This window comes from Gasterosteus aculeatus, chromosome 12, assembly GCF_964276395.1.
Source record: "Gasterosteus aculeatus chromosome 12, fGasAcu3.hap1.1, whole genome shotgun sequence".
In the NCBI taxonomy this organism is placed as follows: domain Eukaryota; kingdom Metazoa; phylum Chordata; class Actinopteri; order Perciformes; family Gasterosteidae; genus Gasterosteus; species Gasterosteus aculeatus.
The window spans coordinates 13393174-13415376 of record NC_135700.1 but is presented as its reverse complement, the minus strand read 5'-3'; the positions used below and the strand labels follow the sequence as shown (position 1 = coordinate 13415376).

The following is a 22203-nucleotide window of genomic DNA, read 5'->3' as shown; positions in this document are numbered from 1 at the left end:
GGACGGGCAGAATAATCCCTTTAGTCCTCTGACTGTAGCTTGAATATTTGTTCAAATTAAACTGTGTTCATATCTGAAACAAGCAAGTTATGTTTTTTTTTTATATAGACCGATACGTTTGTTATTACATTTGGATTTTTTTTAGATCTAGAAAATAAGTTAGAGGCATAACTGGCTTGGACAAATAATTAAAGAGAATTCATAATCATAATTCAATCTCACTCACACAATACGGGCACTTCAATGAATAACCTTCATGTTATTTGCTTGCAGCATCAAAAGAGAAATGGCAACTCTCACAATCCACTACAAGCTGAAAACACCGTCCCAGCTCCAGTAAACAGTAGACAAGAGCAGGTGGGGACATGAAGCGAGTACTTAAAGCAATCTTTACTTGATTTGTTCAGATGATTAGAAATCCCCCTGTAATTATGACTATAAGTATCATCTACCTCTCTTCATAAAAATACACAGTTCCTCCTCCTCCTGCATCATCAGATCCTACGGTGCAGCTGGATTTCCACATTGAGATGTAAAGAGGGATAATTGGAGACTGATTGCAGCCTTTAATAACATCATGCGACTATCAAAAGATGCTTAAACACACAAGAGCTCTATTTATGATGAGATTTTATGCTGTATGATGAGAGCTTTCATCCGATTTTTAAAAAATACCGTGACAGAAAGATATTTTGTGCTTTATCTGTTGCTACCTTTGCATACATCAAACACCCTGTGCTAGCCAATGTGCAGCTAACAGTCAACCAAATGTGTGCCCAATGGCCCTTATTCCTGTTAACGGCTGTGTTGTGTCATTTCTTACCCTGACATCAGCATACTGAAAATGTCACAAGACAATGCTGGTGTGTAACATTGCGGCTGTTTGACAGATTATTCTAATTGAAGAGCAGGTTGATGATATATTTAGCTGGCCAGCTCAAAGGTCTCCCACCTTATGATGACAAATGGACAGTTTGTGGTCTGATATTAATGGTTGAATGTGTCTTCCTGCAACAAAACCCCAAAGTAACAATACGATTACGTTACGAATACACTGCCTATATTCATTGTAATCTCTGCCAGTACTGTATGACAGTGTGGCTGACTGATTTGTTTTGTTAAATGGCACTGAGGAATATGCTTTATCACACAGGAAATAAAGATTTAATTTAGATCTTCTACAGGGGTTGGTTTTCTAATAATAAAGGGTTTGAATGGAATAAGCTCCACTTAATGGGGTCAGAGGAGTTGTTCAGTTAATGCGTACAAAAGCTGTACAGATCTTTGGATTTATAGGGTTCAACGCAACAGGTCGAAGACACGCAAACAGTTGATCTGATCTGTTGTAACAGCATGATGCTTGCCCCCAACAAGGCTGGCAAATAAACATTTGAACAATTGAAGATATGTTATTTCGATAATCCTGTGTGTTTTCAACTGAAACGTTTGTAAAGACGATGGAGAAAGGTGGCCGCAGATTAAATGAAGCATGCGAGAGGGGTGTTTTGGCCTCGGAAGAATTGTCGAGGTGGGTAAATATTAGTAGCGCTGCTTAAAACAAACTCTTCTGGCTCAATTGACTGATGATGTGAAGTGCACGAGTCCCACAGGACACGTGCACTTCCCTCACTGCTCGTCAGCATGAAGAACTGTGGAAACCTCCATCGTGACTCAGATAAACATAGGAGAGGCCATCTTACTTCAGCAAAGAATTGAACCGTGATAGATAGATAGGAACTCTGTCCCCCAACTCAAGTATTTAGGCATTTTCAAATAAAAAACCTGTGTGCCTGAGTCTGTGCACGTAGTGAACTGAACAGACCTCTTGAGTTATTTAGTGTAAACAGCCTGTGCCCCCCCCCCCTACCCCCCTCAAATCAATCACTTGTGTATGGGAAAAACATAGTTTAGGGGATTAGATGTTGTTTGTACAAAGGCAAATACAGCGACTTGCTGTTGCTTCATGTGTGTGTTCATAGACAGCCTTCGGTCTTTGGGATGGCACTGTTCTGCTGCTCCCGCTTTAATTGGCTGCTGGCCTCTCAACCTCGCCTGAATGGGAAGTCATTTAGGGACCTTTCACTCTCATAGAGGATTGTCGGTTGCTGCTGCAGGAGAAATTGCATTCCTCTTTCCACACAATGGCTGGTCTGAGTTGGACGGGGCAAGAGTATCACTGTCATTATCATGACAATGGAAGCTAATTCCACTGCCACCGGCGCCATTCTGAAACCCTCTGCAGCATCCGCTTATCAGGGGGCACCATGAGACCAGCAGGAAGCGCTGCTAGCACGGGGTCTGTGCTAAGGATTTACACATGCGGTCGACACTCACAGACAGATGAATACAAACACAAAAAGGACTTTGTTTGGAGACGGAGCCACAGGAATGAAGCAACAGATCAGCAAAAAAAGAAAAAGTGTTTCACGCAGACAATAATCTAAATGAATGTTGTAATTTTGTGTACATGGGCAGGATAGGTGTCTGATCCGGTGCCAATTTCAAAAGGTCTTTTAGTGTTGATCGAATAAATAAAACATTAGTAACTTGGACGTTACAAATTTATTTTGTGTAGACAAATATTGTTAAAAGCAACAGAAATGTTGCCAGCTGTTTCCAAATGTAAGATATGAGAGTAATTACCTCATTTAATTCCCTGCGAAGAAGTGAATAAACTTAGTTCTCCAAAACTGTTGGAAACTATGCCAGGAAGTATCCTGTTGTAATGCAAACAGACCGAACCAAATGTATTTTTGTCAATATCACGGGGCTGTGAATGTTTCTTGAGCCAGGAGTAAATGAGGTGTTCGAGGAAGGTTTCACTTAATGAGTAGAACCATTACTAAGTTTGCAAAGGGAATACCTCAAATGTGTTAAATAGTGGACACTTAATAGAGATGAAGGATAATTAGGATATTGCTGCCAGTTGTTCTGTGTGCACGTCATTGGTCTGACCCCATTATCAGAAGCCTTCATCCCTCCGTTCTCCCTGAGTGTGCCATCATATGCCATCCAGCAGGATCTCTGTTCCCAAGGAAATATTTACACATCTTTTAGCTTTTTCCAAGACTGTTTAATAGCGCTCATTGTCATTTTTTTTGGCATTTCCACAAAAAGCGCGTACATGATCATGTCTTCAAAAGAATGGGTTCACCTTGTCTTCTCTACTCTTATGGCTTGGAATCCAAACATTTGCTTTAAAGCTCAGTATTGTTCTTCAGTTATTATTTCGTCTCTTCTCATTCTTCGGGAGTCAGACTTGTGGCCGCTACACGCATACAGATCCCGTTGTGTCTCTTTCTAATGAGCCACAGCGTTGGTGAGAACAGAAAGAGACACATTAATAACCTGGAGGTTTGTTGCGTGATGAGATGTTCAACTTCCTTGATGAATTTCCTTGTTAGGTGCGGATAGTCATAACCCCGATAGAGGCCCTAATACCATGAGAGAATTTGCTATCCAAGGTACTGAATCAACCTTTCAGCAAAAAGAGATTTCCCTGAAAGGATTTTCATGATGATCGGACCAGGATTTTAATCTCAGAACGGCAACAGTAATTTATTTTGAAGCAATTTTTTGTAAGTTCTTTCTCTTCCAAAGGCCATTGTATTTGGGAACGTTACAAGCCCTGCCTCACAGGATGTTCTGTAATCGTTTGCACAGCTGCAGACAGATGTCTGTCACCTTAGAGTATATAACTCAAAGCGGAGGAAGGAAAGATTTGAGTAGCGCTGGCACATGACTTTGTTTCAACTGTGCTCCGTGCTTGCAAGCATCTAATAAATGTCCTGTTCAATGATTTTACACCAATGTCGAGTAAAAGCATGTTTGTGCTTTCTCGGATCAAACACCGAAATCCCAATTTGGTATAAACTTTTTATTGGGATCTTTTGCATTCTTTATCTTTACAATAGATCCCTCCTGTCTTTTTACCTATCTCTTGATTATTTTAAAGTTAAAGGACTATTTTTATGAATGAGATTGTTATTAAAAGGAGTGAAAATACTACTTTTAAAGTTTCTGAGTCATTCATGTCAAGAGTTTGAGAAAACAAGATTAAGTAAGATTAAGTATTATCATCACAATATTTGAATCACTGTCATAGTTAAGTATGTGAGCATGCTAATATTTGTTAATTAGCATTAGCATTATCCATCATCTAAACACAAAATACAGCAGAGGCCCATTTTGATGTTGACCGGATGATCTCGCCAGATGAAAAGTGAGATGAGTTAAGAATTCTTTCTCCTTGTTTCACCGAGCAGCCAACAGACACTCATACGACACGTGCAAAGAATGAAATAATGCATTTTCTGAGAAAAATCAAACACTTTAATGACAAAAACAAATGACTATTTGCAAACTCAAACATGTACAGTAAGTACAGTACAACTACACTGCACAGATCCATGTACAATGATTGAAAAACAACATGTGTACTGTCCTCAACTTTTAAAATTACTCACTGAAAGTAACATGTAAAATATACTGCACAGTTTCCCCCCTTTTGAGACTTCCAAGTCAACTGCCGTCCTCCCACTGGGCAATGTGACTTGCAGCTGTGAAACACACAAAAACACATTACACATTATGGATTTGGGCAGTGCAAACGTTTACAGAATTTTGCATGATGAGCACAAAAAATATTTGTACAAAAAAAGAAGTTAAGAATGTGCATGAATCCCAAATTCTCCCCCAATACTTAAAATATGTGGTTGTGAGGCCACTATTAATCTAAAACTTGAGATAAGAGACTGAGACTTTAAATGCGTATGGAAACCTGCACACACACACGAACAAGCACAGACAGCGTGGCGAAGAAACACAGTGTCGGCCTCAGGCTGTGTAATATCCACTTATCATTTAATCACCAATTAACACAACACTGCAATAAAGGCTGGAAATCACTCTGCTGGGCTGGAGAGCTCTGTGTGCTTATATATCAAGTGAATGTATGTATTTCACTCTTTGTTGCATCACTGAAAATGTGCTTTTATTTCGAGAAGAAGGATTGGAAAATGATCAATCGAAGAATATTCACACATGTTTAGATTTGTTAATAAGCACTACTGTATTTTAAGTAGCGGTGATAAAAACCCGCCTTATTAAAGACCTGCTAGTCCTGTTTTACAACACAAACTACAGAGAAAGAAACATCAGCAGGTTGTCAAAAAGGTTGTAAAAAGGTCATACCGGCAATGTTGACCAACCCATTCAGAGCAGATCACTCATTCAGCTATAGCTGATCAATACCAGATTACACACCAACCACTTATACAGACACACTCAAGTGGGCAAAACTAAACATCTGCCACCCTCTCATCCCTTACGATCAATGTAAGTGGTATGTATGTGTCTAAACACCGCGGGCCTTTGTGGGGCTGATGTATATTGATCGCTCTGAGGCTCTGAGGGGCGAGCACTGAGTGCCATTGATTTAGACTGAGTGCCTCGTTTAAATGTAGGATCACACAGATCTTTCAAGGCTCTGTTCATATAATTAATGGACACATTGGAAAGACATTTTAGACCTCACCCTGCTGTAATTATCAGCCACAGATGATTGTCGGAAAACGGCAGGTGCTTCCGTCCAAACAAATACAAAAAGTTGTAAAACTCTATCGAGTGATATTTTTTACTTTGCACAGTGAATCCAATCAATGTCTCCACATCACTCTTTACACAGATCTTCAACAGATCGCTGGAGCTGTGTGAAGTCCCCTTAAGCTCCAAATGCTCCACAAGAGATAAAAAAGACGATCTCAAAGCACTCAATATATTTCTCTGGGTGGAAGGACATTAGGGAGAGGACAAGTCCCTCCGTCTTGAACGTTAACTGTGGGACACGCTGCTGCTGTTGAAAAAATGCAGCAAAATGTTCACATTGTTCAGAAGCAGGAGCAAACGCGACGCTATCGGTGATCAGCTATTTGGTTTTGTGACAAAAGTTCAACATTTCTATCACTGCCTATTTTTAAATGTCACATTTGTACACAGTCACTCAGGGTTCGTCACTCAGGGCAGCATATTGGATGGTCATTTGTGCAGAAAAGAGAGCGTACCTTCATTCCTTCAACACTTTCATTCACCCTTTCCCGGATGGAGCCTTACCGTGGAGGCAAATGTATCGGTTCTGCGTTTTGCATCGCTGGTCGTTCCAGTTGAAGCCACTCGATGCCTGCAGCTCCACACAGTTTCCAAAGCTAGAGAGAGAGAGATGAATGAGAGAGTGACTGAATGGAAAAGTTGTTCTCTTTATTATACTTCTTTGAGCTGTTGATTAGTAAAGGTTATTCTAAAGTTGAACGGGTAAAATGTTCTACTTTTTCAGATAACTTAAAAAAGATATATTTCTAAAGGAATACTACGTAAGTAATTTACAAACAAGCACAGATTTGAGGCCAAAAAGATTCAGATACACATAAACAAATCAAACAATGTAAAACATTAGTATTTCATTTTGGCAAAACTACAACGTGTTATTACTCACACAATAACCTGTTATGAAAGTATTCCAGACTTACAATACATGATAGCTGTTTAGATGGATTGATAAGAGATGAAGGAGCACAGAGGGGACACAGAAAGAGAGAGACATCTAGTGGACAATGTAGAGACGGCGAGCTACTTTTTTATTTATTATTCATAAAAAGTCAAATGCATTTGAGTCAACCTTAGTGAATGAATTAATATTAAGTGCTATTTATACTGGATTTTATTTCACAGATGAAAATAATTCAAGACTAAACTTCAAACATCTCTTGCAGTAATAAAGTATATATTGCATACCGTTGGCCGACTGATGAGACAGATTGAAAAAAGCATAGCAAAGCAAAGCATCTCACGGAAAAAAAGTAATTTTCTACCTTTCATATTATCTGTTACATGTTTGTTGAGCTCCACCGCACCTGGCTGTCTGTTTATGATGTAATCCGCTAGAGTTTATGTGTGTTGGTGAATGTGTCTCTTACCCTTGGTTGTCGGGTTGCCCAAAGGCAAAGCTGCTGAATGTAAGCATCTCTCCTGTATCCCAGCGAAAAAAGTCTTTCAGAGGCTTATATGTCAAACCTGTGGGGCAAAAACATTGCTGTTTTATCAACGCAGCATCTCCACAGCATCCGCTAGTACGTCAAATGTCGGCACAGTCAGTTACCTAAACTGGTAGTGCAGTTTGGTGTTAGAAAACATGATGGTATCTCAAAGATTTTTCAAAGAAGCACTGTACCGATCCAGAAGTTTCTTGTCTCAGAGTGAGTGTCGGTGACCTCGATGCTGGACTCCAGCTGGCTGAGGTAAAACGCCAGGATGTCCTGAACTTTCTGATTGTGGATCTGAACTAGAATACCTCGTCGGCCCTGGTTGTGTGAACATAACAACAAAGGCACACTGGATTCTGAATGAAATATGTAGCATGACATGATATGACTGCGGAGCTGGTCTCACTCTCAGGGGGGAATCGCACACCAGCCTCTCACCTGACAGCGGCTCTTGGCTCCATAGTAGGTGTCAGCATCTGAAGACACCACGAAGCAATCGCCATCTATCATCACATCGCAGCTGTGGAAGGGAAACTGCACTTTCTCTGTTGGGACACGAGCCACAAAATACACTAAAAGCCACGAGAGTTTTGAAAATGTATATGAGAAACCAAATCAGGTTACAGAATATAATTGTGGTGCCTAGAACAGCTGAAAAATATGGATCTGTGGAAGTTGCGCAGATCCACTGAAACATTCTGTCAATGTACACGTTTTTTTAAACTGTACCACTCCTCATTATACTGTAGATCCTATTACTGTTTGATTGTCATTGATGTGACTCCTAATTAATCACTTTGCTGGATCTTTCCCCATATTTCCATCAGGTTAACAGACTGGCTTGAGATAAATACAGAATGTAGCAGCAGCAACAGCAATTTTGTCACTGTGTGCATGCTTTTGAATTTTAAGCCAATTGATGTCTCGGAGCGCAAATTGCTGAGGTTTATAAAATCACAAGAAAGCATACTGCACCTACCTGCACACTCAGCACCACCGTAGCCAACATCACACAAGCAAGAGCATTCTTCTCCTTTGAAGCGACCGTGCACACACTGCACACTGCACTGTACTGAGAAACACACACTCAGTACAGTGAGACATGAAAACAGATGAATTGAATTAGGCCTAACATCAATATGGGTGCTATATCCCCTCCTGCTGCACGCGATGTGGATGACTGTACCCTGGCAGAGGCGTCCGGTGTGGCCGGGGTCACACATGCACTTGCAGGATGAGGCGTTGAGACGGCCGTGTTGGCCACAGCTCATTCGACACGGATTCCTTGGAATTTCTGATAACACAAGCACAGAGGGTATGTGAGGTACTTCATGTATGCATCTTACATCTTGATTTAGATTAAATATGCATGGCTAACATTGCTAAACATATCAGCGACATGTGTGCCTCAAAATATAAACACAAAGTATACTATATATATGTATGTATGAATTATCGTACCACATAATCCATCTACGTGGTCCCAGAGTCTAAAGCAGCCGGACATGGAGGAGGTGCAGAGGGAGCAGTATGGACCCGTCTTATAGGGCATCACCAGCCGACCATTGACCTCCCAGTTCCCCCTGCAGCAACACACAAATACTTACTGCAGTACACATATCCTAAGAGACACACAATCGCACACGATGCAGAGTAGCTTGAGGGCTGCTTTACCATATTATCCACATTAAACTTGATTTTACAACAATTCTTTTCTGATGACTGAAGGACTTCCGTGATTTGTGTACTGACCTACAGTACACAAATTTCAGTTTTCTACAAAATAAAAGTTGAATAATATGATAGTATAACTCTTCAAATTGTATCCTTTTCTATTCTCGGATGAATTCTTCAATTAATTACTTGTTAATAAAGTGTGTAATTGTTACCCAGGGTAATATGCACAGACAAATATCTGCGATATATCTCCTTTGCGTAGACACAGCTGGCTGGCACAGCCCACGTTACTTGAAGTGGCCCAAACCACCTGCACAACAACAGAAGGTTAAGACACACTGCATCAGCACTTATATTTTTTAAATTAATTCATTTTGAATTTGTAAAAGCATGACTGCACACAAACATGGGTAGAGTTAGTTTCTGCTCGTTTGTACCTGTGTGTAGTGTTGACAGGTGGCATTCTCCCTACATTGCCCACTCAAGTAGAGAAAGTCTTTCCCCTCATCAAACCAAGAGTGAATGGCGTCAGAAAATGAGGTGCCTCCATCGGCAGAGAGATGTGTGTTCCACCCGACATGGCTGAAAGTCGAGGCATATGGAGGAGGGCCGTCTATTTCACACGTTGCTGCCCTCGTCTTAGCATGTGAGGCCAACCTCTCATTCCACACCTGTAGTGACAATAATAAAACACGTCTTTCACTTTTAACATTTACAGCAAAACTTTCTGAAGGAAAATGTCATTTTTGTGTGTACTGTTAACCAGCACGTCGATTGTAGTCTGATGAAGCAAACATCAAGTTACCATATTCACTTAATTTAAACTGTGTGCTTCATCAGCTTTGCCTGTCTTTTGATTAGATTGTCTACAGCAGATCTGTTTGATAAAATCAAAGGTTTCTATCTCATTCTCCTGTGTGTAAATATTATATAAATCTCTGTGAGATGTGACAATCAATATTTGTCACTCGTCATGTATCTGCTGCTTCATGTACAGCACAAACCATCATAACCTTTGTAAGACTTCAATACAAATAATTCCACACAAATGAATGACGAATGAATAATGAAATATATTCACTATAGTGCATAAATAATATTGAACTACCAATTGAAAACATTTTTGCAGGAAATCAACTACAATACATTCAACTCATTCAATTCTGAGTTACATCTATGTGTGCTGGTCTTGGAGTTGCACCTTAAATCTGAGTTGAAGGTCATTTTGTACTTTGTAGATGCTGATTGAAACTGGATGAATGAAAAAGCTATTTGGCGTGAAGGTCATTCCTAACAGTTCACGAGTCGTTCTCTTATCCCGCTAAATCCTCTTCAGGGGTCGTGGCCGGTCTTAGAGTACAGTTGGCAACGGGCAGGGAGACAACGTGGGCGAGCTGGTATCCATGGCAGGACCAACCAATGACTGACACTCATTGTATGCTACACATACACACTCCACCAGGTTAAAAAAAATGGTTTCCACACAAACTTTCCACAAATCAATCGCTCTACATTGCCACATAGGGTAGTACAAACATCACATTGAGGTACTTCCACTTGATGGAGGGTTAATATCCCAACAGAAACATGTGGTATTGCACAGTATATGCACTGGCAAGCTCACAGTGTAAAAGATTCCTGCAGTCCAGATGTCTGCCAGACAAGCTGGAGCTTGAGAAGATCTGAGCATGGTTAATAAAATACAATCTCACAAAAGGATTTGCATATCAAAAGTAAACGGTGAACTTTCATTTCTGTCTCCAAGAGTGACCTCATAATACTTCCTCAAGAGCTGAAAGAAGAGGGAGTAAGAAAGGAAGGAGCGTCACTCATTTCTTAATTATTGGTATTTTATCTCACCCTGAAAGCAAAGCCGAAAGGTCTATATTATAATCACTCCAACACAATCTCACCGCAAAGCGTACCGGTTCATTTCTCAGTGAAAAAAAACCCTCATTCAGATATTCACAAACACAGCCGAGGCCTTGAGCCTTTTAACTTTTATCAGTAAAGCTTTTTAATATGCCTCTTCAGCTCAGTAGAGCTTCCTCTGAGGGTTTTCACTGGGAAATAACCTGTAATAGCACAGTTGTGAATGCAGAATGATTATCCGCGTCCTCTTTTTCTCATTACTGCCTTATCAGTCGAGAACAGTTCTCTGAGGCTGAAGAGCAGTCAAAGAAAAGGTGCTGTGGCCTGTACGGGTCGCTTTGAGGATGTAATCTATGACAAAGTGACAGTTTGCCCTGGAATAAATCTCTTATTAGGCCCAGGGGACTTAATCCATCGTTACCTCGCAGAAATAATCACATGCAGACGAGACAGTTATGCAGATAAGGACGGAATGGCGCAGCAATAGATAGATAGATAAGGAGAGGATTTACTGTAGTTTGGGTGTTTAGCACATTCAGCAAAACATCACAATGATCATCTAACAGTTTGTATCACTCTAACACACCTCAACTAAATACGCTCTCCATTGAGAGACTAACAAACGTAAAATGGTGCCAGGTTTTCTCCTATTCTGTTGGGAATAAATACAATTAATTGGTATAATTTCCCTCACTGGACTAATTGATTTCTGCTTCATTCTGAATGTCCACACATCATTCAGCCTGCAGCAGAGCACAACAACTGATGCAACAACTATTTCCCAATAGGTGTCGTACCACAGAGCAACACAGCTCAATACAAATAATTGTTCCTTTTGTGAGCAGCAGAGTAGGAATGATCTTTATAATGAAAATGAAAATGTAGACTGACAATAATTTAAACTGCCTTAACCTCATATTTAGGTCACGGCAGCATTCATGCAATTCAACAATTTTTACACACACTCAGAAACACCTACACACCTACACACAGAAGAAACAGACATTAGATGCCACACACCATTTTTTGCATGTTTGCTGCCATGGGTTTGACCCGGCTCCGCAGTCTATTGTGCTGGGAAACAATCCTTGAGTGCTCCTTCACTCCGAGTCCTGGAAGAAAATACAGAAACAGTCATTTAGTTATGCCCCTATTGTTGTCACCATGACAACGAAAGGCTTTTTTGTCGGGGTGCTATGTGTGTCTGTGAGGTTGGAGAGTGTATTGGTTTTTACTGTACACATCAGTTTAAATCAAATCAACCTTAAATTTTGTTGAAGATAGACACTACTGTCACACCTGTATGTCAAGTTGCGTTTTTGTCCTGTCTCCAGTTGTTTTTTGACTTCATGTTTTATTTTGGAAACTAACTCCCTCTCGTTTCAGGTCCCTTGCCCTTCCTCATGTGTCACCAGTCTGATTGTCTCCCCTGATTCCTGATTGTGTCCACCTGTTCCCACAACTCCCTCATGGGTACTTATAGTCTGCGTCGCCCCTTGTCCTGTGCCAGTGTGTCTTGTTGTTTTGCCCTGCACACCAGCCCTCACGTCACGAGTCAAGTCAAGTCCGATAACGTTTGTCACGTCCTTTTGATCCCTGTTACATTTCCTCGTTTAAGAGAGATTTTGAGTTTTTGCCTTTTGAATTTTGATCTCAACCTTTTTTCCTCATTAAGAGAGATTTTGAGTTTTTTCCTTTTGAACTTTGATCGCGACCTTTGTTTCCTCGTTAAGAGAGATTTTCAGTTTTTTCTTGTTATTAATAAAAAGCAATATCAGCTGAACCCTCTGCGTCCGAGTCCTCCTCCTTCCTGCCTGACAACTACAAATGTCTTTATACCTGTGTATTGTATCATGTAGTTATTGTAGTGCATACAGGTTAATATACTACTTCTAATAGTAAAGGGGTTAAAGTAAATTGTTACCTATTAAGGACTTTGAGACCTTCCATGCAAAATAAAAACTACTAACTTTGAATTGGGTCTGAGATCCTGAAATCATAAATATAAAGGCAGATTGAACAATGACACTTTCATCAATTCTTTCTATTCTTTCTTTCAATTCTTTCAATTAAATCATATTGCATCCCATAAAGTTTCTAATTTCATAGGATCAGATGTCATCAAAAATTTCTGCCGTCCAGTGATAGGTTTATAATTTGGTTTGGCAAAATGCCATCAAAATGGTAATTTTTAAGCCGAACTGCTGCATTACAGCAGGCAGTGACAGAAGAGTAGAGCCGCTGGTGCTTTGCCAGGTGGATTTGGACAGCTAAGAAAGCCCACTGGAGTCCACAGCTTAAAGGATTGACACTGACGCAAACGTAAGAAAACCACTTTCATTAGTAAAACGAATAAAATCGTATTATTTTACACTTACTTGCGATCACTTCAATCGCATCGCGCAAACATGTTAGAATGTTATGTAACATGTAAAATGTGAGCTTGTTGTTCGTCATCACGCACGAGTACCAGACAACAGCTGACTGCAGTGTCCCTCGTGGCGCAGCTCGAGGACTGTTTACCGGTGATGGTTGACTTCTGGAGCTCCCGTACGTCTGCGATAATCCGGCTGGCGCGGGAGAATGTGGGCAGCAGAGACAAAACAACAAGCAGATCCAGCAAACAGCGGGACGCGGTTCCGGACCCCATCGTGAACTGCTGAAGTTTCTCCAACAACAGGGGCCCCTTTGCGCTCAGCTCCTCTGGCTCCGTGCTCCTCTCCTCCCTCTTTGCATTAGAATAACTGTCACCCGAGGGCTGCAGAGCACCTCATGCTGCACCCATTGATAGTTGAGATTACTCCACCGATGCTTCTTTCTTTAACTAACTGCGTTTGAGGAGATAAATATTAGCGCAAATCTAAAAAAATGTACGTTTCGCATTACAGGTGTGAACGAAAACCATATCATACTTATTATTGATCTGCTAGAACCAAAATAACTTTTTTTGTTTTAACTTTTTTTATTGGTTTATTTACATGACTTTGCCTTTGAATAAGATAAAATATAAAATATATAAAAAATATCATCATACCAAATTGTTATGCAATGATAATCACTGATAAAGGGATTGTACTATAGTGCCAGTCAGCAGAACAAAACTCTTAGTCATCATCATTCAAGTTTGTTTTGAGACACCAAAGTCGATTATTCTGATGAATCAGATGCAAATTTAGTCCTGAGCTCTGTCCAGCAGAGGTGAAGTTCAAAACTTGTGTTTAAAACCCATACAAATCATTGTGATGTTTTTTCAGAATTCAGCAGAGCGTGAGATGATAGAACATTAGGTGGTAGATGTGAGTTTGCGAAGGGATGAAGCTGCATGGCTGTCTGTTTGAACATGGGGACAATGTTTTTCTACCCATCCGGTGTGGGAGGCATGACTCCTGCTTCCCACACTGTGGGGTGATTCAGAGTCTGGACACGGCTGCAAAGAAACACAATAAACCGTGTTTTTTCTACCATGTGGGCAGAGTGTCTTTCTGTGTCTCCATACTTAGACTCTTTGACTGTCTGAAAGAACAACAGCTTTGCACACAATCTGTTCTGAGCGGGTCAGACACGGTCATCCACTCAGAGGATTTCACCAACAACCACAGGAACCACTGTAAGCTTCCTTCCTGCGTGAGCTCAAATCACTTCGCCCCCTCATTACTCTGAATTGCAGTGGTGACAGAAGTCCATCTTCACCATGAATCCTTTCTCCATAGCAGCATTGTTAAGTTGCTATTATATTCTCCTACACACTCACATCTTTAACATTTCATTTAAATTGGTGGATTTTCAACAAAGGGAATTCTCTAGAATTGACGTATTTTTTACTTCCTCCATTGGCGACTGTATTAAAGAAGATACTGACTAAACAGACAACTTGCAGAGGGAAAGTTTAGAAGTAATTTAAAGCCATATAATATCTTCTTCGATGGCGTTTTCATTCATGAGAGATGCACTTTAAATTAAAGTAGAGCTACAGTCTAAATTACTTCAATTTGGGTGTAAATGAGACAAAGGAATGATTCTTTTTATAGATGTATATCATAGTTTCCTTCTGTATTAATATATAAAGGGATGGCATCACCTTTCATCTTTATCACCTTTTTTATATTCACTCCACTGTTATAATGCTGTCTAGTCCCCATCATCATGATACAGCCATGTGAGGCGTTGTGTTGTTAAGGTTTCGGAAGCTCTCGAGGGAGGACTCAATCCTCTGTTCTCGTCCCGGCCGGAAACGAGGACACGAATGAGTCAATTCGTTTAAATTCGAAAATCAAAAGTTATTTAATAACTGAACAACGTAATAGGGATTACAATTACAAAGTGAAATACTAAGCGAACAGTGGAATATTTCGCGAAATAGAGAATCCTCTGAGCAAGTCTGAAGTGACTTATCAACGCGGCTGCAGGAGAAGTTCTAACAGTCTTTTCCCCGCTTTGGTCCTTTGAAAACTCTTGAGGTGTGTCTTCTTTGGTGCATTTGAATGTCATTGGCCTCTTCTCCAAAGGGTCACCTCCTCCATTGTCCCTTCCACGTCGAGGTGTGAAGCTGCAGCTGTAACCTGAAACCTCTCTGTCCTAGCTGTCCCTCACATTCCAATGCACTCAATGTAGATACAGTGGCTTTATGCCCCAATGAGTGAACCCAACAAAGCATACATCGTTTAAGTCTTCATCTTATAACTAGTACACTTTCATTACAACAACCCATCATTAATGATCACCGTTCATCACACTTCGTCATAAGATCTAAAACAGTTCATGTGGTTCAATTCTCAAGACATTTGCCTCAGTCGGCTGCCTTACATGAAGTTGTTCATTTTATTACCTGACAGGAGAAAAAACTCCCAAAAAACCCTTTTTGGGGATAAAATTGGGAGAAATCCATAAAGAACGGCAATTGGCATCCGTCCCCAGGTTTTAACATCACATTGTGACAGAATGTTAATGTGTACAGTGTTTATATGATTTAAATGACTATGAATTGTGTTTGATTGAAATTGCATTCACTTCATCTAACATGTTAATGTAATAACTAATATCTAACATCACACAAACTACAATTCTAACACTAAACATTATTACACGTACTATAATTCCCTGACTAGGGGTGCACTTCTGGCTTAAATCCCTAACAGTGTTCAAAATGAAGAAACGCCGTACAGACAAAGAAACATCGCTGATCGAAAGGTTAAAATCAAATGTATTTAATAAAAGAAAGGGTGCTGTGGTAAAAAGAACATCTCAGCTGAGGAGCCGCTGGTCTTTGCAACCAACAGGCCACAGGGCCCATTGACCATCCAGTGCCCGTCTGCTGCCTCCACCAGTGAACTCGAGAACAATGGTTGCCTACAGGCATTTATACCGATCCGTAAAGGTGTGAAAGTTAGAGTCCACACCTCTGGGAGTGGTCTTCTGGTCAGTTCAATGTAACTCGGATTTCGAATGACCCTCAGACAATACCAGTTGTTGTGCAAGTATTACATGCATGCATTCCAGTTCATTACATTACATCAAATACAATCATAACTGTACATTGATATTATTCTATTGATTACAGTTTCAATATTACAGTGGTTTTACAATATTGTCATTACTTTATTGATTACACAGTTTCAGAATCATGGCTGTATTATGGTGTACACTCAATGCATTTGATTAATTTATGAACCAGGTCAGTTTATTTCTAATATCCTACACAGGTCAGGCTCTTTGTTCTGTAACCTGTGAAAAATGTGACATGTTTGGTTCAGTCCCACTGAAACACAGAATGGGAATTCACGTGTGAATACATGCTGTACACATGTAGAGAGCCCAGCTTGTCTGTAGCTTCTCTCCGTCACTGAGTGAACACTGACTCCATCAAAGATCTCAAATAGCACCCTCAATGTACATCGAGGTTCGGGATCCTTGTCAGGTGAGTTAGATGATGTAAAGTGATGGAAATAAAAGTTAGAATCTATATTTTACATTTTTTTTACTTGATCGATATTCTTCATTTATCATAACATTTTATTTTAATATTTTTTGACAATATTGGCAACATCAGAAAACATTAAAAATAATGTTTTTCATCTCACTTGTGTTCCAGAATTCTTTTCCAGCTCAGTTTTCTTTCACTTATATAGAACCAAGATACCAATCAAGCTGCTGAAAAAGGGAGGAGGTGCACACCGAGTTAGGCAAAGGGATAATAATGTGGCCACATTTTTCTTAAAGTCTCTTTTCCCTGATTGGCTGTTGAATAGTAAACCAACATTCCTCAGCGGTTCCCTGCAGGAGATTTAGCGACTGCCAGCTTCTCTCACCTGGAGTCTGTGCACGCACTCGGTCCACACTGCCTGCACCTTCTAACACATTTGAGGACTGACCGCTGACTGCGTGTTGGTTTGGATCATTTGAAAACATGATCGCTGCGATTTTCATCCCCTTGATGTGTTTCTGCTCGCTCCATCCTACTTTTGGACAGGTGAGTGAACTCAATGACAGGCTAATATGGTTGTAACAAGATAAACTTGCTCAGAAAAATAGTTATTTATGTATTGAACATATTACAATATGCCTCTTAATAACCATCATGAATAGCTTCCGAGGCGAAAACGGCTTAAATCTGACTAATCTTTCTCATCGCAGCTCTTACAGTGAGTGCAAAAATATTTAGGACAAAAGAAAATCCTGAATGCACTTTACTCTGCATGTAATCTGCAAGAAAAAGATCCCAGAGGCAATGAATTTTTTTGTGAACAACCCTCTTAAGGCCTTTGCATGCTTGTCTTTGTGCATGTGTGATACTGAGAGATCGCCTTAACTCGTTTTATGTGTGTGTGAAGTTCATGTTTTATTTCAGTTTTTCAACGTTATGATAATCAGTATATTTAGTAGTATTGTAACGTCATCTCGAGCTCCAGAACGGCACACCCAGTTCATATGGAGCCATGGGACATTTTTCGTAGCACAGGCAGAAAGAGGTCTTTGACTCTAAACACCAGCAGCCCCTCCTAGCTGACTGAAGCCTCTCCAAACCCTCGTTCTTTCTAAATCAGAAAGGTGTTTTTAGCAAATATTGACTCTTCTTACATAACCCTGGCTGAACGCAAACACTAATTGGTTGTCTGAGAACGTGCACGAGAGGACTGGGCAGTAGAGGCGTAGAATGACGCTGTTGAAAAGGACGTGTATAGAAAACAAGTCGGTGCCGCTCCCTCCTCCCTGCCGCCAATGGAAAAGGAGGTTGTACCCGAGGTAATGTTTATGCTGAGGGCTTTTATACCCGACACACTGACCCCAAACCCTATAAACACCACATCATAGAGAGCAAGTTAATCTTTCATAAAATGACACGTTGGTTATGTAATGATCAAGGTGGGGTCATGCGTGAGAGCCACATAACAAGAATAGTGAACTTTCAGAGAGTGTTCCTGTGTTTATGACTGAGTTACTGTAACCAGCTTTGAGAGGAGGAGGAGGTCCCTGCTCCCGAATACTTTCATTGGCCAAACATACTGTGATCCTACTGCATTTACTGGCTCATATAACAGCCCAGCGTCTGTACTGCAAGTTTTCAAGGGGACTATTTCAGCCAACCTGTTTGTTACATGCAGTGGAACTACGTTTCATGTTTTATATTAAAGCCACGATTTAATAAATTCATTATGCTCACAAAAACATTTAGTGTAAAAAAAGAATGCAAGATTGTGTGTTACCATAGAACGCTTTTCATAGGTAAGATTAGCTTAGTTTTTTAAATAACTCTTAATAACATTGTTTTGAGTCTGTGAATGAATGGAGGGTTCTCTGGATAACACATCAACAGCATCACTGGCTTGTGATCTATTGGTCTCTTTTTGTTGTTGAAAAATATTTATTTTCTTTGTTCATAAATTGAGCAAAATGTTTTTTACAAAATTTGTGGGAGATCATACAAAAATACAAAATACAAATTTGACGTACTTGTGAATGAATTATTGAAAAAGTTGTAAAATAGTAATCAACACTTAACAACATTAGTCATCCTCTATTTGTTGTTCCAGGACTGTCCCAGTAGACAGGAAATACAGGGCTCTCTGAAGCAGGTACAGAAGCTTCTCTCAACACACGAAGCCTCCTACTCGCAGAGTCTTCGCAACCTGAAGAAGAAAATAAATCTGTTGCTGAGCAGTGCTGGAAAGCAGACCACGAGATCCATCAACAGTAAGCATACCCCTCACAAAGTCAGACTTGTCAAAACATTACACATAGAACTGTCTGCCTTTCTGCTCATCTGAAGCTACCTGCCCGAGACTGGACGCGCCCATCAACGGGAGGAAACTTGGCAAGTCGCACGCCGTGGGCCATGAAGTTCACCTCCTGTGTGACCCTGGTTATGAACTCGTGGGATCGGAGAGCAGGGTTTGTCAGGAGGGCTTGACCTGGAGCGGCCAGCTGTCTGCTTGCCGAGGTGACGGAGCAGCGCCGTTGACCTTCGCTTACCCGGCCTCACCTCTGGTCTTCTTCATCCTGACCATCACTCATCCTGCTATCTGTCGCAATAATCTCTACAACCCTGTCATCGTCCCCTTGTAACCTCCCCCCCTCCTGCTTTCTTTCGCCATTCTTTTTTTTTGTGCTTGCCTGCAAACCGCCAACGTTTTTCAATGTTGCGATACATTTCATGTGTGACCCGTGATCATATTTCCTCTTTATGTACCCTGGATGTTGTCCAGACAGCTTATTGAATGCAGTGACATGTGATATTCCAAGCTGTATATCATCTGACAGCTCACTGACTTTAAGATAACAGCTCAAAGGCTGTTCGTATCAACACCAGGTTTCCTACACAACTCATCTGCTCCATTGTTTCCTTATTCACGCTCTAACATGCATATGCAATGATGTCACCGCCTATTTCATTTCATGCATCAAAGATATTCTGTTCATATGTTAAATATAGCAATGGACTGTCCCCCGTCTCTTCCCTCAGACATCAATGAGTGTGCATCGTCTCCGTGCCTGAATGGTGGGACGTGTGTGGATGAAGTGAACCAGTTCTCTTGCATTTGTACTAAAGGCTGGGCCGGAGTTACCTGTCAGAGCCCCGTGCCAACATGTAAGTATAAAGTTGTAGTGCAGTTCAGGTACCCGGGGTTTGGGCCTCATAGTTGCACCAAACGTTTTGATACCATAATATTAGCAGGTGCATATTAGAATTACATTTAAAAGACAGTCCTTTTCTGCACAGCATATTATCAGAGGCTAGTGTCAAAATCCATATTACAAAACTACAGACCAACTGTTACATGTACATACAGTTTGCTAGGGCCGTTTCTTATTATTCATTGTTTTCGGCAACCTACAATTCATCATGAACAGACTCTCTCTCTCGATACCTTATGAGAGCTACTCTCTGAGGAATCTTGTGAGAATTAAATCACTGAATATCTATGATGAATCAAGTATGATCTATATAAAAACGTAACATAAAAAAAGTATTTTCGCGGCCATCAATACTTATGGAATAGAATATGGAAAATGTCAGATGATATATTGGCTCTCTTTTTACAGAAAAAAAATACATCAAATAAAAAATAAAAACATTTCAAGATGATTTCCTTAAAATAATCGAGTAACAATAGCATGTCCCGAAAAAAGTATACTGTTTTGAGGCTTTTCATGCCATGAAGTTGAATTTTCTCATGGACATTATCTGCACAATGGACTAAAGCTATCACTGAAATCACACTGAAAAAAGCAACTTTGAAATAATAGAAAATATTACAGCAGAGAATGAAATCACCGACTATTCGTCTTCCTGGTCTTTCTCACTCAGTCTTTGTCACCATGACAAACACCTCTGCCGCCACCGCCGCTGCGTCCATCCTGCCGGCTGCCACCATGGGGCCTTTTGTTCGTCCATCACGTTGCACCGTGGTGCAGGGGACCACCCACTGCACCTGTGAGCCAGGATACACCATCTCTGGCAGGGACAGCAACACCTGTTCTGGTAGGACTAACACCTCCCCTGTGACCGTGTATTTTCCCCATGCGGATTGCTAACTCTGTGTGTGTTCTCCCCACATTCAGACATAGATGAATGTGAGCTGTTCCATAACAGTCAGGCGGGCAGACTGTGTTTACATGCTTGTGTTAACACACCTGGAGGTTACCGCTGTTCTTGTCCTATCGGATACAATGTGACCCGCGATGGACGCAGCTGTAAAGGTATTTTTTTTTATTTTTCCGTATTTTGATTGAATACCCCAGATGGTTACTACTATACCCTTTAACAGTATAGAAGTTAAGAGTATTGGGTGAGGAGACAGCGGCGAATAAATAACGCAATTAACTTGCGGCTGTGAGATATTCATATGTCTTGTCTGTGTAAATGTCTTAGACATTATATATACTATACACTATACACTATATTCATGTTTTCTCACAGACATTGATGAGTGTGCCACAAGACAAAACAACTGCACCAAGGACCAAATGTGCATCAACACTTACGGTGCTTTCCAGTGTGTCCGCGTTGACTGCCCTAAGATCCCTAATGCAACATATGTCAAGACGTCACCTATGTGAGCATTCTCAATATTTTCTCTTTTTAAAAAAGTCTAAAACGAGATCCCTCCCCACTGTATACATAATAAGCATTTTCTATTTGAATAAGTAGATGTGGGGATGAGGTTTTAGAACAAAATCAAACTTTGACCTATGCTCAATCATTAAACCGCGATTCTGACCCTTGAATGAACCTTTTTTTCAGGCGTTGTGAACGGAACCCCTGTCCTGTGGACAACAAGGCCTGTTCCCAGACCCCAAACTCCTTCTCCTACCATTACCTGGCTGTTGTGTCCAACCTGTCAGCCCCTCGTGTCATGTTCAGGGTCTCGGCATTACGTCCAATTGGAGACACGCTTCGATTCTCCCTGCTGGGGGGAAAGCAAGCTCGGCGCCACTTCACAGTCCAGCGTTCTGACCGTGTGACGGGTCAGCTGATGCTGGTGAACCCAGTGCACGGCCCTGCCACACTGGAAGCAGAAGTGGAAATGAGCGAGCTGGAGAGGCGAGTCCAGCTGGGGAGGTACATCACCAAAATCACCATGTTTGTTTCCCAGTATGAGTTTTAGAAAGGGAAGCATGAAAGTGGAAAATGCTTTCAGCACAAAGGTCAAAAACAGGTTCTGATTAGGATCCAGGTGAGAACCGGTGAAAATCTGATGTTTTGTGGTGACTATGTTTAAAGTTTGCTTTTGCTGAAGAAGTTGCTGCAAGTCTCAAACATAAACGTAGAAAGTCATCATGAACAAGCATTATGACTCTAAAGTGGAAGGATAAACACCTGTCTTGTGTGCAATAAATGTTTCAGAATATGGGTTCTGAGTTGCAAATCTTTTGGTTGGTTAAACTATTGGAGCAGGAGTTTGGTGTGGATGAACATATTTATTTCACATAGAAATTAATGTGTTAGATATAAAAGGTCAATGATGTGATGCAGAAAAATGTGAAGCAGCATTCAACCGGAGTAACTAGGAAATGTAGACAGACCATCTAAAATGAAGGTGCAATTTCTGTAATTGACAGTCTATGTCAACATTTGAACATTATTATGTATACTGGAAATTTAGTCCCGCCGTGTAAATAT

At 40.7% G+C, this 22203-nt stretch overlaps 2 protein-coding genes and 1 long non-coding RNA gene across 3 annotated transcripts; 2 read left to right on the top strand and 1 right to left on the bottom strand.

Annotated features, from left to right (window-relative positions):
• Positions 1 to 4309: 4309 nt before the first annotated feature.
• On the bottom strand, positions 4310 to 13332 carry LOC120813379 (C-type lectin domain family 18 member A-like). Its single transcript, XM_040169344.2, has 12 exons — positions 13110 to 13332; positions 11607 to 11698; positions 9152 to 9385; positions 8927 to 9024; positions 8499 to 8620; positions 8224 to 8331; positions 8017 to 8109; positions 7476 to 7582; positions 7226 to 7355; positions 6972 to 7068; positions 6112 to 6203; positions 4310 to 4559 (listed from the first exon to the last, which is right to left on the bottom strand). Exons 1-12 carry the CDS (start codon positions 13234 to 13236, stop codon positions 4522 to 4524), a joined length of 1338 nt encoding a protein of 445 aa, XP_040025278.1. The 5' UTR covers positions 13237 to 13332; the 3' UTR covers positions 4310 to 4521.
• LOC144385287 (uncharacterized) lies at positions 12797 to 14052 on the top strand. The gene is made up of 2 exons (XR_013451483.1): positions 12797 to 12908; positions 13094 to 14052. It is a non-coding gene; the product is annotated as an uncharacterized LOC144385287 (long non-coding RNA).
• A 2699-nt stretch (positions 14053 to 16751) lies between these two features.
• Positions 16752 to 21931, top strand: LOC120813080 (fibulin-7). Its single transcript, XM_040169199.2, has 8 exons — positions 16752 to 17052; positions 18614 to 18773; positions 18850 to 19020; positions 19543 to 19668; positions 20389 to 20562; positions 20643 to 20780; positions 21001 to 21136; positions 21325 to 21931. The coding sequence occupies exons 1-8, from the start codon at positions 16990 to 16992 to the stop codon at positions 21686 to 21688; spliced, it is 1332 nt and encodes a 443-aa protein (XP_040025133.2). The 5' UTR covers positions 16752 to 16989; the 3' UTR covers positions 21689 to 21931.
• Positions 21932 to 22203: the final 272 nt, after the last annotated feature.

Bases quoted from the DNA above. Each gene is read 5' to 3' on its own strand.
- LOC120813080 (XM_040169199.2), top strand. From the start codon at position 16,990: ATGATCGCTGCGATTTTCATCCCCTTGATGTGTTTCTGCTCGCTCCAT. The intron at 18,774-18,849 runs GTAAGCATACCC...GCTCATCTGAAG, and splicing joins GACCACGAGATCCATCAACA to CTACCTGCCCGAGACTGGAC. The intron at 19,669-20,388 runs GTAAGTATAAAG...TTTCTCACTCAG, and splicing joins TCAGAGCCCCGTGCCAACAT to TCTTTGTCACCATGACAAAC.
- LOC120813379 (XM_040169344.2), bottom strand. From the start codon at position 13,236: ATGGGGTCCGGAACCGCGTCCCGCTGTTTGCTGGATCTGCTTGTTGTT. The intron at 11,699-13,109 runs GTAAACAGTCCT...ATTTTCTTCCAG, and splicing joins CCAGAAGTCAACCATCACCG to GACTCGGAGTGAAGGAGCAC. The intron at 8,110-8,223 runs GTACAGTCATCC...TGTGTTTCTCAG, and splicing joins CACCGGACGCCTCTGCCAGG to TACAGTGCAGTGTGCAGTGT.